A 13672-nucleotide genomic window follows, 5' to 3' on the forward strand; every position below is an offset into this window, starting at 1 on the left:
CTATTTTGGATGCTAATATTGCTAATTTGAGCTGATAAAAGTTGTATACGCATGGAATATACTGTATATTCAATAATTCAGTCAAAACCTTATTAGCACAGGAAATCGTACATTAGCCTATATAATATATATATATTGCATAGTACTGCAGGTCATTGTCTGATTTTGTAAAATGAAAAAACAAAATACTTGATAAGTGATTATTAGAATAAATATTAGTAACTTCTGATGTAAAAGCCCTAAAAATACATTAAAATATTTTTGTACAATTTGATATTTTACAATGCTTCCAGTCGGATCAAGATGATGATACAGATGTGAAGACTCGGGTAAATAAATAATGTTAAGTTGAACCTAATAGGTTCTGTTTTTGTGTTTCAAAGTGCCCATCTGGTGTATCTGGAAAAGTCATCATTGTCCAACATTTTGTTTGTATCTTAATGTTCCCTCTCTTCACTTTTTCAGAATAGTCTCATTAAGCGAATAAAGGGTGAAAATGTATATGTCAAACATAGTAATCTTATGTTAGAGGTTGGTATTGGTACATACCACTGCATGCACATGTGTGTTTTATTTTTTAGCATGGACTAAGTGACCCCGCCTCTTAGTGAACTGAGTGGTCCTTCAGTGTTCCCTGATTTAATTTTTTTTTTTTATTATAGAGGTGCTTAGTTGTATTCTATTTACTTACTTTAATACTTAGCCAAGTATTTTAACATTGTTTTGTATTAGAGTTCACTTTACAGCACTTCACAGTGGTAAATCCCCTTGACTTCTCACTCTTCACTGGATTTTGATTTTTCAATAGTGACAGCTTGATCTACTTGGTCAGCCTACTACTAACCTTTCTATTTTTTTATTAATATTGTTGTGCATCACTGTTACCCTTCAGTGGCTGCAATGTCAAGCAACTATAAATACAAACGGCTGCTTTGCCAGACAATGTGTTCTTATACACATACACATTTTACAGTCAATGCTACCAGTTTTCATTATTAGTGATATTTATATAGTTTAGGGAATTATAAATCAGCAGTAAAGACTGTTTAAGATAAAGACCCTCAGTGCTGCACATAGACATTTTAAGCCTGCTTGAAAATATTTGTAGGTTTTTTTTCAAAACTAAAGGGCAGTGCTGTTCTTGACGTTTGAAATTACTGCCCTTGAGGATAAAGGCAGATACTGGATCTTTCATAACATTGGACAGAATAATTGTCAGACTGCACATTTCAGCTTTGTATTGAAAAGTGTTAAAAGGTCTAAAGGAAAGCCAAAGTATCCAACTTTAGAGGTATACTCCATGATCTCTTAGGTTGCTTGTTATTGTAGCGACAAGGGTGTTTTGTGGTAAAGTTGTCTCAGTATTTTCTTTTGTTTTTGTATTTTACATTTCAATCTAGGAATATGATAGGAATCAAGAAGAAATGATGAAACATCAAACAAACATTAGTGAGCTAAAGAGAACCTTCTTGGAGACTTCAACAGACACTACAGCTGCGAGTGAATGGGAGAAACGGCTCTCTACATCTCCTGTGAGACTTGCTGCCAGACAAGAAGACGCTCCTATGATTGAACCACTAGTGCCTGATGAGGTCAGTGGACACAGCAATTAAAAGGGGGGGGACAGTTATCTTCATATACATATTATGTGGCTAAATGGCAAATTTCCCAATTTGTTATAGGTTACCTTTAATTTTAAGAGAATATTTTAGGGCTTTATGCTTGTCACAACTTACCAAGAGGCTGAGCTATAAGATTAAGAAAAAAAATATATTCTATTTTTTTTACTTGACGTAGTATTGATTTTATAGTAATAAAGTTGTTAAATGGATCATGTGCAGGGGCACAGCCCTGTGAAACATGAAGGGATGCCTTGATATAGTATATGTAAGACAGTATACAGAGACCCAGGGGGAAAAAATGAAAAAAAAAAGAAAGGTATATAAAAAAGCCAAAAAGGCAGACTTCAAAGCTCGTAAGGACAGAGCATTGTCTTCCTTTTTATTTATAGAAGAAAAAGCAGAAAAAAAAAAAAACAAAAAAGGTTCCAGTTATACAAATTCAGATGAAAATAGTAATGTACAGTGCCTTGAAACAGTATTCATACCCCTCAAAATTTTCCACATTGTCATTTTACAACCAAAAATGTAAATGTATTGTATTGGGATTTTACGTTGTAGACCAACACAGTGGCACGTATGGAAATACAAAAGGATTGGACAACTGCACACCCACATGATCCATACAAAAATGTATTGATAAAACATCAATAAAAACATGGAACAATTGGCATATTGGCAGGGAAGAAGGTAGGGTGACGCGTTTCACAACTTAAATGTGCTATGTCAAAGCACGTTTAACGTGTGAAATGCGTCACCCTACCTTCTTCCCTGCCAATATGCCAATTGTGCCATGTTTTTATTGATCATTTTGTATGCATCATATGGGTATGCACCCGTCCAATCCTTTTTCCTTCCATATGTGTCTGCAGCAGTGACAGGGCGTGCACCCCATACTACAGGCTTGGAAGTAGACACCACAGCTGTGTTCATTCACCTGAAGCAGCAGGACTTGTTCTTATTTTAAATTGCATAGTGGCACACAATTGTGAAATGGAGGGAAAATGATAAATGGTTTTCAAAAATTTTTATCTGAAAAGTGTAGCAGGTATTTGTATTCAGCTCCCCTGAGTCAGTACTTTGTTGAACCACCTTTCACTGAAATTACAGCTGCAAGTCTTTTTGGGTATGTCTCTACCAGCTTTGCACATCTAGAGAGTGACATTTTTGCCCATTTTTCTTTGCAAAATAGTTTAAGCTCTGTCAGATTGGATGAAGAATGTCTATGAACAGCAATTTTCAAGTCTTGCCAAAGATTCTCAATTGGATTTAGGTCTGGACTTTGACTTGGCCATTCTAACACATGAATATGCTTTGATCCAAACATTTCATTGTAGCTCTGGCTGTAAGTTTAGGGTCGTTGTCCTGCTGGAATGTGAACCTCTGCCTCAGTCTCAAGTCTTTTGCAGACTCTAACAGGTTTTCTTCTAAGATTGCCCTGTATTTGGCTCTATCCATCTTCCATCAACTTTGACCAGCTACCCTGTTTCTACTGAAGAAAAGCATTCCAACATGATGCTGCCACCACCACGTTTCACGGTGGGGATGGTGTGTTCAAGGTGATGGACAGTGTTTGCTTTCCGCCACACAAGTTCCTTTTCAAGTTCAATTTTGATCTCATCTGACCAGAGCACTTCCACGTTTGCTGTGTCCCCCATATGGCTTCTCGCAAACTGCAAAAGGGACTTCTTATGGCTTGGCTTTCTTTCAACAATGGCTTTTTTCTTTCCACTCTTCCATAAAGGCCAGATTTGTGGAGTGCACAACTAATAGTTATCCAGTGGACCAATTCTCCCACCTGAGCTGTGGATCTCTGCAACTCCTCCAGGGTTACCATGGGCCTCTTGGCTGCTTCTCTGATTAATGCTTTCCTTGCCCAGCCTGTCAGATTAGGTGGACAGCCATGTCCTGGTAGGTTTGCAGTTGTGCCATACTCTATCTGTTTTCGGATGATGGATTGAACAGTGCTCTGTGAGATGTTCAAACCTTGGGATATTTTTTTTAAAACTGAACCCTGCTTTAAACTTCTCCACAACTTTATCCATGACCAGTCTGGTGTGTTCCTTGGCCTTCATGATGCTGTTTGTTCATCAAGGTTCTCTAACAAACTTATGAGGGCTTCACAGAACAGCTGTATTTAAATTACACACAGGTAGACTCTATTTACTAATTAGGTGACTTCTGAAGGCAATTGGTTGCACTAGATTTTAGTTTGGGTTATCAGAGTAAGGGGGCTGAAAACAAATGCACACCACACTTTTCAGGTATTTATTTGTAAATAAATTTGAAAACCATTTATCATTTTCCTTCCACTACACAATAATGTGCCACCTTGTGTTGGTCTACCACATTAAATCCCAATACAATGCATGTGCATTTTTGGTTGTAACATGACAAAATGTGGGAAATTTTAAGGGGTATGAATACTTTAAGGCACTGTAGGTACTTCTGTAGGCACTAACAAAGTCTACCTATAACTAAAATATGAGATTTTGTATGCAGCACTGAGAATATTTGCAATGGCACAAAGCAACAGTATAAAATATTTTAATATATACACATCAAGTATTGGCCCTGTAGGCATTTAAAAACAATCCTTTTCTTTCAGAAAATTTTTAAAAGTGGCATTATAGTCAATTTTTTTTCTAAATTTAATAAAAATAACTCCTGCTCTCTACTGAAATTCTATATGCAGCTATTCAGAGCTCTGCACACATAGTAAGCACAAGAGTAACACAAAGCAGAATGCCTCTCCGTCTCCACAGTGGTGACTTACAGTGGCTCTGTGTCCCTCTTGTGCTGGCTTTGTGTTCTTTTGACCTGTATATCACTTTAACTTTTAATACGCTTAGAGGGAAACATTACATTGTAGCATTCAATACGCTTACAGGGATGAAGATCGTAGCCACTAGATCTATCATGTGTATAGACTGATAAACAGGCCCCACACTAATGCCTTAGGAATAAAGTGTGGTTCTCAATAAAAATAATTCTCTGTAGATAGGTTATAAATAATCCTCTACCGATGGATGACAATTCTTTGTGTGTAAGGAGTATGGTTGAGAAGACCCTAGGGAATGAAACCCATGGAGGGGTGCTCGAAGGTAGCTAAGGCAAGGCAAAATCTCGAAAGTGTCCCATATTTCACACAGCAACCACCTGTTCCTTCCTATCAAGGAAGCCCCCACCTTATCAGTAAGACCAATGGTTGCAAAAGAATCCTCCGTTGTAGAGCATTTAGTAACATCATATACAGGTCAAATCTAACAAAAAGAGGGTAAAGTAAGTGGCAGAGTAAAATCTGACAAAAATGGGGTAAAGCGATTAGCAGAGTAAACGGAGAAGAAAAATAAATGAGGGAGTAGGAAAAGGAAGGAAAGGGTACCCAACCGAGGTCTCCCAGAAAGGGTAGGTGTCTGCCCAGAATAATGTGGATCAGTCCCTTAGTAGAATAACAGACAGAGTAGTCTTGGAAGTATTGTGAACTTAGGTGGTAGAGGCCAAAGAGGTGATAGCAAGAGATGTACAGTGGAAATAAAAAGTCTACACCACACCCCTGTTAAAATGTCCGCTTTCAATGATATGAAAAAAATGAGACAAAGATAAATAATTTCAGAACTTTTTCCACCTTTTAATGTGACGTACAAACTGTACTACTCAGTTAAACAACAAGTGTAAAAAATTAAAAAACAAATACTGTGGTTGCATAAGTGTGCACACCCTCTTATAACTGGGGATGTAGCTGTGTTCAGAATTAAGCGATCACATTCAGACTCTTGTTAAATAGAAGTCAGTACACACCTGCCTTCATTTTCAAGTGCCTCTGATTGACCCTCGATAAAGTTCAGCTGTTATAGTAGGTCTTTCCTGATATTTTCCTAGTCGCATCCTACAGCAAAAGCCATGGTCCACAGAGCGCTTTCAAAGCATCAGAGGGATCTCACTGTTAAAAGGTATCAGTCAGAAGACAAAGGAATTTCCAAGGCATTAGATATACCACGAAACACAGAGAAAGACAGTCATCATCAAGTGGAGAAAATATGGCACAACAGTGACATTACCAAGAACTGGACATCCTCCTAAATTGATGAAAAGACGAGCATAAAACTGGTCAGGGAGGCTGCCAAGAGGCCTACAGCAAAATTAAAAGGAGCTGAAGGAATATCTGGCAAGTACTGGCTGTGTGGTATATGTTACAACAATCTCCCGTATTCTTCATATGTCTGGGGTATGGGGTAGATTGGCAAGAGGGAAGCCTTTTCTTATGAAGAAAAACATCCAAGCCTGGCTAAATTATGCCAAAACACATCTGAAGTCTCCCAAAACCATGTGGGAAAATTTGTTATGGTCTAATGAAACCAAGGTTGAAATTTTTTGACCATATTTCCAAAAGGTATGTTTGGTGTAAAAACAACACTGCACATCACCAAAAGAACACCATACCCACAGTGAAGCATGCTTTGGGGCTGTTTTTTCTTCATCTTGAACAGGGGCCTTAGTGAAGGTAGAAGGAATTATGAACAGTTCCAAATACCAGTCAATATTGGCACAAAACCTTCAGGCTTCTGCTAGGAAACTGAACATGAAGAGGAACTTCATTTTTAGCATGACAACAACCCAAAGCATACCTCCAAATCGGCAGAGGAATGTCCTCACCAGAAGAAGATTAACGTTTTGGAATGGCCCTGCCAGAGCACAGACCTGAATCCAATTGAAAATCTGTGGAGTGATCGGAAGAGGGCTGAGTACAGGAGATGCCCTCGTAATCTGACAGATTTGGAGTGTTTTTGCAAAGAAGAGTGGGAAATACTGGCCAGTCAAGATGTGCCATGCTGATAGACTCATACCCAAAAAGAATGAGTGCTGTAATAAAATCAAAAGGTGCGTCAACAAAGTATTAGTTTAAGGGTGTGCACACTTATGCAACCATGTTGTTTTATTTTTTTATTTTTACTTCCCTCAACCTAAAAGATTTCAGTTTGATGTTAAATTGAGTTGTACAGTTTATAGATCACACTAAAGGTGGAAAAAGTTCTGAAATGATTTATTTTGTTATATCACAGAAACCTGACATTTTAACAGGGGTGTGTTGACTTTTTTTTATCCATTGTATACGTGGAGCCCATACCTTATTTAAAGTTGAAAGGGTATTTCTCAACGAAGGCATGGGACTATCTGTTATATAAACCGATAAAGTCCCTGCTACTCTGTCCATTTTTTCACATACAAGTTAATACACATTTCCAAATTCCTATTTCATCAAGTGTTAAATGGGTGGATGTCTGGTAGCAAGCACATTAGTTAGTGTATTCTCTTTGCGGAAATGAGGCGTATTCTAGTTACAGCTATCAATCAGAGTAAATTGGATAATGGATTGGATAATTTAAATGTTGACCACGTTTTTTTGCCAGAAGTGTATGACTGTTTTAAACCAGATACACAAGGGTACTGTAAAGAGAAACAGTGCAGTGACTCAAATTGCCACAAAGGCAGCTAAAACTCAAACCCATTTTTAGTTTGAATTATGAATACAGGTTAAACTGAACATAGCAAATGTGAGTAGAAGGGCAGAAATATGGTCTAAATATTTTTAAATGTTAATTGTGTGTAGTTCAGGAAGAGAAGGAACTTTACTTTTTGGAAAAATCTCTAGTTTCTATTTGTTTTTTGTAGTTTTAATCAACCTTTAAAATACCAGAATCAGCCACAATATACTGTACTTGTAAAGACACCCAAAAATACAAAAAAATAGGGCAGGTATCAAAGAGCTGTGCAAGGGCAACTCTTCTAAACTTGTAACCGATGCTGCTCCTTTTTAACAAGAGGCACAAGCCCCTTTGTTAATTAGGAGTGATCTTTTCTCTGTTATGTGACTTTTTTCAGGCAGCACAGAGAGCTGGAGCTGCATGTTCCGATCAGTCTTCTCATCTCTGCCTCCTTCTTGTCTCAAAGGAGGAGGAAGAGGAAAGGTGTTCATCCTGTGCAGGCTCTGCTCCTGTAGTGCAATCACTACATGGGCAGAGCGAGGGATGGGAGCTGTATGCTGACAGCTTATATATGGCAGAAAGTATCTGATGGGAGTTATAACCCTTACTCTATCCAAATGAAAAAAATGTTTTGCCTTCAAAGAAAGATGTCTGTGCCTGAGGTGGAACTTAATAATATGTAACCATTTAAATGTTCATAGCCTGGTCAAAGTTACACTTTAAAGAAGGGAATATAAAATGATTTATTTGCTAACTAGCTATTAAAAAATGTATTTTCTCTACCTTCTAAAACTGCACCCTTTTTTTTTAAGTACAGTATGTCGAGATTATCCCATGAGGAATTCTATCCATACTTCAAAAATACAAACACCTTTGACCCCTGCTTTACCTTTCAAAGACAAAATATGAGAAATATAGAATGGGTTATGACTTAAAGGCATTAATCAGTCATTGTTCCATAACATTGTGAAGCTTTAATGTGTGTCTTTTCACTCTGAGTACTCAGTGTTTTACAAGGTTAAATACCCAAGTACATTTCTGCAGTTTCCCACATATTCTGACCCTGCAGCTAATGAGATGAGTAATTAATTTTTTTCCGGCTGTATAAAGGAGTGGGATAAATGATAGCAATGATAATTTAGCCTGACTGCTATTTTTCTCTTTAACAGACCAAAGAAGAAAGAGAAAAAGAAGAAAGACGTATTTCTTTGGAAAGGACAAGCTACTCAATGTTAGAATCTCAGGTCAGTAATGCTGCAGTGCACAGCATGATTAAATATCACTTTAACTGTACCCATTTTAACCCCTGTGTACACCATGCTATAGATCTGAGTGTTCAGACTAATTCTGGCAAAAGACAATAGGTAGAAATATATACCTTCGTTCAAATGACCTTTCTTTTCACCAAGGGGCACACAAAAACGTACTACTATGTCTTGCAAGCATGCTAACAGTATGTGTCTGATATTGGTCTTCATTTTACGTTTGTTATAATATAGATGTTCAGAGATGAGAACTTTTAATAAATGGATTTTTAATACCAGAAAATCCAAATATAGCAACCTTTTATCATTTGTGTACCCATGTATACAGTTTGCTCTTGTTTATATTCAATGCATTTTTGGAACAGCATTTGCATCATCAAAAATAAATACGACTAACAAATAGCCATTTAACTGCTTGCAGACCACCCAATAGCAGATTTACTGCTACATGGTGACCGTTCTGTACAGAATCACAAGGATATATATACTTGATTCTGCACTTTAGGGTAGGGGGGGCACTGCTCCTGCAGTGATTAGTCACAGCAGATGCCGATCAGCTGGTGCCAGCCATTGGATGTCCACCTGGACCCGCTGATTGGTGAACATAGCTCTGCATATGTAAAAGGAGACAGAGCTCATTCCTGTTAGTGGGGTTTCCCTGCAAAGCAAAACCCAGCATATGCCTTCATAAAATACAAAACGAAAACACTGGTTAGGCACACAATTAACACTTTGATCACACTAGATGTTTAACCCCTTCCCAGCCAGTGTCATTAGTACAGTGACAATGCATATTTTTAGCACTGATCATTGTATTAGGATCACTGGCTCCCACAAAGTGTCAGATTGTCTGCCGCAATATCGCAGTCATGCTTTAGTTCACTGATCGCCGCCTTAACTAGTATAAAAAGAAAAAAAAAATTCCAGTATATATACAATTGTTTTGTAGGTTTGTAGAACTTTCTTGCACAAACCAATCCATATACTTATTGGGATGTTTTACAGCAGAAAGTAAAAATTTTATATATTTTTTTTTCAAAATTGTCACGCAGTTGTCAGTTAAAGTATCACAGTGCCATATAGCAAAAGTGGTAAATCCACACCATATACAGTCACTTGGGAAACCTCAAGCCTTTCTAAATTCTTTATTTAACAGTGCACAAAGGATGACAATAAAAAGACAATCGACAAGCGGCTTGCCCACTAGTTAACAATACAGCCAACCAAATGGGCATAAGCTTCTTTAAAAGACAAATAACAGATACAGTCTTAACAACATAAGCTAATAAGGTCAAAACATTCTGGCAAACCTCACATTTTTGATCAAAAGTTTATTTGAAGGAAAGCAGTATCATACAAAACATTACTTACATTATACAATATAATGAAGAGTAAGTAATATTTTCAGACCCCAGAAAAAAAGCACACCTTTTAATATATAAAATAGGAAAAATGTAATTTTGCTAAACCGCTGGACACCCTGTAAATAGGGAGCCATGATAATGATCTCCCCTCCACACAAAACTATTGCCTCCTGGGACATTGGAACATTAACTCTGATGGAAAAAAGCAGGGGGCACCAGGGATGCTGAGTTATGCACTATCCACCTAGCTTAAGGAGAAGGTGTGGTAGGGAGAAGCAACTCCCTTAGTTCCTGTGAGTGGTAGGGAGAAGCAACTCCCTTAGTTCCTGTGAGTGTTCTTGCCTTCCAGAAAGACTTGTCAATTGCATATGCAGAGCCTTTTATATAGGCGAGATAAGACCACTTAGAAAAGAATCTACTAGCACATCTCTGACATTTTGAGAAACCATTTATGCTGTTTTGTGAAATTCAATAAATATAAGCAAGAGCAACCGTGTTATCATCTGCTTATCTCCCGTATGCATACGTAGTATATCTATAGCCAAAACTTGTTTTAGTTTTGAATAAAGTAGGGAAGGGTAAAAATCACGGTCAGGCCATTTTTTTATGGTCTGTGTACCACTAGGGAATTGTCCCCTTGCTTTCTGTCCAAGAGACACAACAGGAAGTTACAGGCCATCTCCCACAGTGAGGGATTATCCCCATTAGACAGCTGTCCCAAAAACAGGTCTCTTCATTTTAGGACCGCAGTAAAAACTAGATATGGTCCAGCCCTTCCCAACTCTATTCAAAACTTAGGAAAAATTAAGCTTTGACTCAAGATACTTTATATGGGTAAAAATGTAATTTTTGTCAAATTGTTAATTGTTCTTTGGATATAATCGTGTCATGCGTTTATATGAATTTATGAAGAACCTATGAAAAGATTTATAAAAAAAAAAAAAAGTTATTCTGAATATACAGTATGCAGTTAGGGGATTTGATACCGAAGGATATATACTGATTTTAAAGTAATAATGTATGCAACAGTTATAATATAGATAACAATATTTTTTATTCCATTAATTGTGAAATCAGCAGGTTCCCTAAAGAAGTTGGGGAATGTGTAAGGAATTTTGGTTACAATGTCTGTTTGCTATGAGGCTGCAGCACTGTTTATCATGCAGAAAAATGGTGAAATTTGAGCACAATGTGAGCTGTCAATCCAGTGCTTGCGTCTGCAAGCTGTTAGTATTGTCTAATATATAAACTTGTGGCATTTGAAAGATTAGTAAATCTCTAGATCACTCAGCTGTAGCTATAAGACCTGTAAAAGTGCTTTTCTAATTGGAGTCAGTATTTAACTAGGGTATATATGGCAGCATGGAAATGAAGAGCTGGCTAACCAAGAGGCAGCCCCTACTACCTTAAAAGAAGCCCAGATATTACATTTACAGGACAGCTAAAGACTTCTAGTGCATGTTCTGCATAGTGTGCAGCTTGAAAGCGATTTATGGATTACTTGTCATATATTTGTATATATATTCTCTTGCATTAACAAAAAGCTAACAAATGCGTTTATTAAAAAAATGTAACTTTCTTTGCTTTCTAGCTATTAAATTGCTGAACCCATTCTGAGGACTGGGCTAGTAGTAACAAGAATATAATGTATATGTATATATCTTCAGTCATTAACCTAGTCTTTTCTTATGATTAGTCCCAAAAAATTGGGGTTGCATTATTGGTTACAAATGAATTGATGGGACAGTTGTGAAAAATATTTAGCTTGCTGCCAGAATGCTTTGATTGGGTATTGGAGCCATCAGCTCAAATAATGTTTTCCAAGATCTGTCTGTTAACATATACCTTGCAGGAACCCTAAACAAACTGCTGTCTAATGAATTGAAAAAAAAATGCATCTGATTTTTGGATTCTTACTGGTTTTTCTTCTGCTAGCCAGGGGACATAGTGAAGAAACTTCGGGAAGCCAGAGCCACCAGTCCTGTGGCTACTTCTCAGCAAATCATTATGCAGAAAACTATCCCTTCATCCCCCGAGGTTATTTTTTATTTGTTTAAATTAGAAAAAAATCCACCAATGTAAATATTAGTTGGTGCCTCATAGCATTAAGTAATTGAGACAGACTATGAGGTATCAAAAGAGGATCCATATTGTAGAACATTTTTGAAAGACTTATTTGATAAGGGTGGCTATAAAGAGCCTTTTGAGACACTTGGGTGAAGAGCAGACCATTCATGGCTATTCTTGCCTTCCTGCCTGTTAGTAAATCTTTTTGACTGAGCCAATCCTTTAGAAGACAAAAGGAAACAACTGGCTGCATGTGGGCTTTCTTTTTTGGCAGACGAGTCACAACATGTATAATTGCAGGAAGAGCAGAGGTGTCTCCATCCATTCTTGAGGGGGCATCTACCAGTCTATGGTCACCCCATAAAAGTTATGACACACTGAAACAGTCCTTTGTAAGCTAGGACTTGTGTGGCTACCAATCATACTTATATTTAAGTTGTATTAAAACTGAAAGAAAAATGTAAGTATTGGCCATAGCATCCAGCTAGATTTTTAATCCTTCAGATAAATTCCAGGATTAATAAAATTTATTTGCCATGATGGAGACCCACACTATCTTTTCCTAAGTTTTCATATATAAATCTTAATATGTAGATTACCATTGGAAAGTCTAAATATACGCTAATCAAATATAGAGCCATACAATGAGGACAAATAAATGCTAATTTAGATTTTATATCTCACATATAGGGCACAGACGATTGGGTTATTATAGACAAAGTACCCACTAAAATTGTTGATGGTGAAACAAAAACCATGATCACTTACAAGGTGACAACTGTGAGCAGTGACAAACCAGTTGAAACCTTTAAGACCAGCACTATTGAAACCCAAAGCCTGGATGCCTTGAAAATGGAAATGGAAATTAGAGCTCAAGAAGAAGAAAACAGGCAGAAAATGTACTTATTAGGAAAATCCTATGACACAGTGTCTGGAAAAATTGTAACAATGACCAGCAAAGGTAAAGAAGGAGAAAAGTTATCACAGCCCTCAACTTTTGAAGTCAGGCAGAAGCTAGAAAAGGACATTTCTGAAGCTGTGAAAATAATTCCTGTGGCAGGAAAGTATGAGATTGTGGAAACAATTAGCGATGATAAAGGTAGAAAAACTTCTGAGGCCCCAACTGTTAAAAGAAGAATGTCTGAGACCCTGACCCCCATTAAAGAGTCAGACTCCCTGCTGGCCAGTCCAATAGAAGAGGTGCTGAAAAAAGTCCAGGAGTCGGACACCTCTGTGAAGATGGTAGAAACGGTGATCTCAGATTATGGAGTCAGTAAGACAGAAGGTCCTGGATGGAAGGATAAGAAGCTCTCAGAATGGCGATATACAAGAGATCAACCATTTACAATTGCTACTGCTCACTATGTCACCGAATCGTCTGCATCCAAAGTGGTGGTAACAAGTGGCAATGATCCTATTCTCACAATTAAAAGCATGAATTGCAGACATCCCCCTGCTTCACAGTTCCCTTCTGTTCACTTTCAGCTTAACTTTATGTTGGCAGCGAACTTTTATTTATCCGTTTTTATTATGAGCACTGCAGCCTTAGCAAGCATTGTGAGGCTTTATAACCAAACATAAAAAAAATCATGACTGAAAATATATTAATGTAACTGCTTGCCATATCAATAAAAGTGTGCTTAAGCCAGCATTTTCCCAGATCTAACAGCTTATTGGCTCTATTCAACAGGGTCTCCTAAAAATGAATGCATTGAAAAAAGGGCATTAAATATAGTTGTGGAAAAACTATTGGGCTTATATAACCACATAGTGCAAAGAGCAATAATTGTCAACATCTTATAGCCAGTTACTTAAAAAAACTCACATTCTGCAGCTTAATGTGGGCAAGAAAGCCAATTTCTTATTTAATT

At 37.3% G+C, this 13672-nt stretch overlaps 1 protein-coding gene across 13 annotated transcripts in view; it reads left to right on the plus strand.

Annotated features, from left to right (window-relative positions):
* EPB41L3 (erythrocyte membrane protein band 4.1 like 3) overlaps nucleotides 1-13672 on the plus strand; it is a 294466-nt gene that overhangs the window by 243455 nt on the left and 37339 nt on the right. For 9 of the 13 annotated variants that reach the window (XM_082259291.1, XM_082259293.1, XM_082259290.1 and 6 more), the window contains 5 exons: nucleotides 294-329; nucleotides 1401-1592; nucleotides 8275-8349; nucleotides 11670-11771; nucleotides 12492-13196. In XM_082259291.1, the coding sequence (XP_082115417.1) occupies nucleotides 294-329; nucleotides 1401-1592; nucleotides 8275-8349; nucleotides 11670-11771; nucleotides 12492-13196 (1110 nt within the window). The remainder of the gene's footprint in view (nucleotides 1-293; nucleotides 330-1400; nucleotides 1593-8274; nucleotides 8350-11669; nucleotides 11772-12491; nucleotides 13197-13672) is intronic. The other 4 variants (XM_082259287.1, XM_082259288.1, XM_082259286.1 and 1 more) reach the window with 3 other exon arrangements.

The sequence above is a fragment of the Pelophylax lessonae genome (assembly GCF_965119305.1).
Source record: "Pelophylax lessonae genome assembly, chromosome: 5".
Lineage (NCBI taxonomy): Eukaryota > Metazoa > Chordata > Amphibia > Anura > Ranidae > Pelophylax > Pelophylax lessonae.